The following is a 6,263-nucleotide window of genomic DNA, read 5'->3' as shown; positions in this document are numbered from 1 at the left end:
TCCACTCTTCATAGCACCCACTTCTACTATACCCAAGCACCGCGTAAGTTTAGCCTCTTGCATGTATCATGCTGCACTCAACCAAAATGCGATTTGGTGTCAAGGAATCAAATCCCCACTTCTAATAAATAAGTATAAAAAAAAAAAAAAGCATTATGTTTACAAATCCACTTAATTAAAATTCTAGTTGCTTGTTATGTGGCTGTGTTTGATGTATCCACACATTATACACGCGTACACACAGGGGGAGAGAGAGAGAGAGAGAGAGAGAGAGAGAGAGAGAGAGAGAGAGAGAGAGAGAGGTTGAGTGGTTTGGACATGCACGTATCCTTTTGAAATATGGCCGGGCTGCTGTCTCTTTATTTTTGCTTTTGAGGCTTATAAGAGGGACATTTCTTATCTTAGTGTTGGCATCCTCTCACAAGTAAATCAATCAGTGGAGTGTGTAAGAGGAGTAGAGAGAACGACGCTACAGCTAGTACTAGCTATAGCGACTGCATACAGAATTAAACATGGGAGAGTCGAAGTTGAGTTTATTTCTCATCAAGATCAAGCCTTACTTGGCTATGGTCTCTCTTCAGTTTGGATATTCAGGCATGTACATCATTAGCATGGTCTCGTTTAAACATGGCATGAGTCACTTCGTTCTCTCAGTTTATCGTCACGTTGTTGCCTTCTGTGTCATCGCACCCTTTGCCTTTGTTCTTGAAAGGTCATCTCTCTCTCTCTGATTTATTACCTCGTGTATCCATAAAATATACGCATGCATACATGCATAGGCGTTTGACGCTCAAAATACTTGTTACAAAAATGCTTAATCTCCTATGTTGTTACAAATTAAAATAATCCATTATTAATCTGTAAGATTGTTAATATGAATCATACAATATATATTTAAACAAAATTTACGTGTGAGTTTTCAAATTACTAATTTGACAACAAATAATATGCCAAACTGTGTGGTAAAATTATTACATGTATATATATATATATATATATATATATATCATATTTCATTTTTGGCCCTAATAATTTGACCACATTGTTTTTACCTCTTTTTTACAGGAAAATAAGACCGAGAATGACACTCCCGATATTCCTCCGAATAGTTCTGCTTGGTTTTCTTGAGTAATGCTCTAACTTTTATTTTTTCTTCTTCTGATAAACAAGTGAAATTTGACACTAGTTTACACCAAAAAACAAAAGCGAATAATAAGGTGAAAGTACCGCTTAAGGGGTAAACAAAATAACTTGTAGATTATTGCATGTACAATCATCATTTATTAATATGATAATTAACATTTGAATACAGGCCAGTTCTTGATCAAAACTTATACTTTTTGGGAATGAAGTACACCTCAGCGACATTTGCATCTGCTGTTGTCAACGTCCTTCCGGCCATTACCTTCATAATGGCACTTTGTTTCAGGTAAAAGTTAATAATCATTCCTGCACTTATGCATGCATGGTTAGCATTTTTAGTGCGCTTATGCAAACAAATAAAAAGGTTTAGGTATGTTTGGGAGACAACACATTGGAAGGCACTACGGGGAATTGGCATATACTGTTCCAATCACATTGTGCCACGTCATGTCATGTGTCTAGAATGGTTTTTCTTAAAAAATGAGCAATAATGAACTCTTACAAAAAGTAATGATACACTTTCTAAATATTTGTATTATCATTTATACTACCTCTCTAATAGAAGTAGGCTTATTAACACATATGTATCTCATTTTTATTAGAAAGATAATACAAATGATGTACAAATATGTGATAAAAGTAATATTTTTGCTTACAAAAATGACACTAAGTTGTAATAGCAACGAAAATGACCATGTTGAATAGTTTTGGTCACAAAAAGACGAGGTTACCCCTTTACTTAAATTTTTAATTTTAGAGAAGCGTGTTAATGTATCTCTTTTCTCTCTTTACCAGTACACATAAAAAATATAACGACAACACAACAATAATATGATAATAATATTATAAATATGTTCTAAAGGTGTTATTTATGTGCATTTCCTTATTTTTCTTCCTCTTATTTCTGCTCAAATCAAGGTCGACGTGACTCTATCATAGTTCACATAACATGAAAGAAAAAGATTCATCATTAGTTTGTAGGAGATTACTACGGAAACTCATGTATGACATGACGTAAGCCTTGCTCGTGGCACTCTGATTAAAGGAAAATTTTTAAGGAGTTTTAACAAAATATTTCCGGTATTGTTCACTTTTAATGAAAAATCATATTTATACATTTCTCTGGTACTATTCACTATATCTTTAATAATGGCTTTTCATTAAAAAGGAAGTTTTTTATAGACTTTTCGTTAGTTTTTTTAAAATTTTAAGTATAATTAATTTTTGACAATAAATTAAAGGAAGTTTGCTGGTGTACACGAGGACCTAATTAAATTGGCAAAAATAATGTTTTATTTTTTAAGGAAAACTAATGAAAAATATTTGAAAATTTTGAGTTTTAATGATAATGACAAAATAAAGGGTAAAGTGAATAGTATCATGATTGACTTTTTAGTGTAAAAATATGATTTTTCGTTAAAGTAAACAGTACCGGAAGTTTTTCATTAAAATTCCTTATTTTTTATCTACACATAAGTTTGGATCTTTCTTTACGCAGAGCATCTCATGTATCGCAGATCAATGACTCAAATCTTATATGAGTCCAAATGGGAGGCAAATCACTTCTAACGCACTGGAGACTTAAAGTCATATTTGAGTGGTATAAGATTTGAGTGTAAGGTGGATCCCAACCGACAAGGAAACTTTTTATTATACTAAGAAAAATAAGATTGAGTTTTGAGTCCAACCACCTTTAATGCACAATTTTGAGTTTAGACTCCAATCTTTTCTTCTCCAATTCAAAGACTCACATCTTAGGACTCAAAATATAATAATATAGAACTAAGAATCCTTTGCATTAGAGAAGAAATTCAAAATACTCAAACCCACCACCTTTCTTTATGACTCAACTATAAGAATATAAATCTAACATTTGAGTGAGTCTTTGTACTGAGATGCTTGTAGAGTATCATTTTGTCAAAAAGAAAAAAACATGGTAAGCTTGCTACAAACTAGTTGATGGGCGAGTGATACTTCTCTTCTTAATATTAGTAAGAGAACTTGACATTGTATTGTGCATCCCTTAATTAACATTCCTTTTTCTCTTTAAAGAAAAAATAAACTTCTTAGCTCACTTCCGTAAATAGAAAAAAGTGAACCAACAAGTTCGGATTCTCTGCTTGTGGAATACAATGCTAGTGTGATCTATAAAGAACTAGCATTATGGGCCAATTTATGTTCCTAGAATAAAACACAAAAAAAGCTATATAATTTTACAAGAGAATTAGGGATATAAGATATTGTTCTCTTTCCTTTTGATGCATCTATCGTCCATATCTATCCACAAATATAATTCCTCTCTATTTCCTATCTCACAAACTCTTATTAATTTTGAGGTATAGCATAATAAGACTAATAGTTAGGTTTCCCAAGAGAGTTAGAGATCATTACTTAGTCAAAATAACACAATGTCCAAATGTTATTTGATCAATAGTATATGATTTGTTCTTATAAACATTGCATGATACATTGATACTATACGTACAATCCTGTTAAGTTTACAAACATCAACACAATCTCATTCGGTTGATATTAATATTTTATCTAAATTAAAATCCCATTTTTAATAGAATAGAGTCCAAATTAATTAAAAAGTTTACCGGAGTCTTGTCCTAATTAATGTTTGAATAACTAGGCTAGAGACTGTGAATGTTAAGAAGCTACATAGCCTGGCGAAGGTGATTGGAACAGTGATCACAGTGGGAGGAGCAATGATCATGACATTATACAAAGGCCCCATTGTGGATATCATACGAGGACACTCACAGAGTCACAACAGCGGCACCACCGAATCCAGCGAACAGCATTGGATCGCTGGCCCCTTAATGCTCTTAGGCAGCTGCGGTGGTTGGGCAAGTTTCTTCATTCTTCAAGTGGGTACCTATTCGCAATATTTCCAACGTACTTCTATACATAATTAACATTTTGTTACCAGTACAAAAAACGTTCTCTTGTCAAATTGTGAATTTAAATTATTAGTTAGGTTAACTGTTGTTTGAATTTGTTGTTTAGATTAATAGTCTGATAACATAAATATTTTGTCAGTGAATATAAGTTTGGCATATAGACTCTATTTGGCATGTTTAGTACTTATCAAACTATTGTCACATTTTAAAACTACAGTATTACTCTATACACTCCCAAATATAGATGAGTCACACACATAGAATTGTGTTAGAAAGTATCATCAATGATATTTGTTTTGTGTGTCTTAATAACATTACTCAAATTAGAATTCTACGTGATGAATGCTTGAGATTAATAGTTTGAAAACGTAAGTAGATATGTCACACTATCTATTAACCTCTCACAATTTCGTATATATTAATTTATATGATAACTAAGTTAATCCAAGATTTCATATGTGTTACTATATATCAGTCCTTTACGTTGAAGAAGTACCCGGCAGAGCTCTCTCTCACGGCTTGGATATGCTTGATGGGTATGTTGGAAGGTGGAGTAATAACATTTGCAGTGGAACGCAAATTGAGTGTCTGGGTTATAGGCTGGGACTCAAGGCTCCTTGCTTCCGTTTACTCTGTGAGTACATATACAACACTACACTCCCATAATTCACAATCTGTCCTTTGTATAACATATAATAAAATCATTTGACACGTTATATTACTCTTATGAATGATTAGGGAGTGATTTGTTCTGGGATGGCATATTATGTGCAAGGAGTTGTCATTAGGGAACGAGGCCCCGTTTTTGTGACCGCTTTCAGCCCCCTCTGCATGATCATCACCGCCGCTCTAGGGGCTATCGTTTTAGCTGAGCAAGTCCACCTCGGAAGGTATAAGGCTAAAATTCCTCTCTAAATTGAATAAAACTATTTGATCGTCTCTACTAATCATATGTTGTACTATCTCTCCAATTAAATAAGAAACTCGTGAGATGTATGACTTCCATCTCTACTAGAGAGATAATACAATCCATGAGCCAATTTCTTTGCAAAAAATATTAAAGACCTACACACCCTAGCTCACATGAATAATTGTCAACTATAGATGCATACAAGTTTTATAGTGAATCTTGCATGTACTATTAACAGCTAATAGTCGCCCATGCATGAATAATGCACAAAACAAAGGAGTCATCATTTTTTTTTACTTATACTGCTGGTTGTCTCCCTTGTGCTTTGTGTCAGTATAATTGGAGCCATTTGCATAGTGTTCGGCCTCTACACTGTGGTCTGGGGCAAAAGCAAGGACCCTCTAGCATCAAGCGCGCCGTTGAAAGATGAGAAAACTCGTAACCTTGAGTTGCCAGTGAGTGCCGATCATCACAATAGCATAAATGATCGTACCTGATCACAAGATTTCATTCCCAAGATTCCTAAACCAGAAGAATAATTAATTGATAATAAGGTCGATATACATATCGATGTTTTGATTTGATGTATTCCTGCTGATCCGTCTTACAGTTACAAAAAGGGCCATGAAAGATTTTGCACAAATATTTTCTGGAACCTCCTTAATTATGTCATGTTGTATTTTAGCTACATGCATGTATTAATTTTTGCGTTTTGATCTTATGCATCTTGAGAGTGAACGAAGTGGTCAATGTAATAGTTCTAGCCAGTTATATATGTTTGTTTATGTCTTAGTTCGATGTTCATCTTCGATTTCCTCTTCCTCCTTCATATGTACCTCGAATATTCCACAATTTTTTACAGGTGTGTGTAAAATGTCTGCATAGAATTTTGTTTCACATCTGTATGTACGGCCTGAAAAATATAAATTTTACTGCTTTATGGATCATGGGCTTCATTATGGACCACTAATAAAATGAGAAAGCTAACACAACTCTTAAGCAGTCCAAATCGGGTTACCTACATATAATAAATATGAACTCAATTTTTGACTCGTTTTTACATAAACAAGTCTAACTCGAACTCTTTGAAAATTAAAAGTAAGAACCAGATGGTTTTACATCAGGCCAGGTAATACGTACGATCCGAATTCACGGATCCACTGACCCTTATACTTATACCCACCCCTAGAAGACTTTTAGAGTGTATCATGAATTTTAGTTGCAACACGGTGTAAAGTATATCTGTGACAATAATGATTTATATAGTCACTAGTAGAAAAAACACTTTGCGTGATGTAGGTACC

The 6,263-nt window shown here is 33.7% G+C and overlaps 1 protein-coding gene across 1 annotated transcript; it reads left to right on the top strand.

Annotated features, from left to right (window-relative positions):
* The first annotated feature begins 433 nt into the window (after window positions 1–433).
* LOC137718342 (WAT1-related protein At4g08300-like) lies at window positions 434–5,706 on the top strand. Its single transcript, XM_068457874.1, has 7 exons — window positions 434–712; window positions 1,066–1,128; window positions 1,313–1,429; window positions 3,779–4,016; window positions 4,525–4,683; window positions 4,788–4,939; window positions 5,294–5,706. Exons 1-7 carry the CDS (start codon window positions 513–515, stop codon window positions 5,454–5,456), a joined length of 1,092 nt encoding a protein of 363 aa, XP_068313975.1. The 5' UTR covers window positions 434–512; the 3' UTR covers window positions 5,457–5,706.
* Window positions 5,707–6,263: the final 557 nt, after the last annotated feature.

The sequence above is a fragment of the Pyrus communis genome, chromosome 1 (assembly GCF_963583255.1).
Source record: "Pyrus communis chromosome 1, drPyrComm1.1, whole genome shotgun sequence".
In the NCBI taxonomy this organism is placed as follows: domain Eukaryota; kingdom Viridiplantae; phylum Streptophyta; class Magnoliopsida; order Rosales; family Rosaceae; genus Pyrus; species Pyrus communis.
The sequence above is the reverse complement of the archived record's forward strand: the minus strand, read 5'-3'. Positions and strand labels throughout refer to the sequence as shown.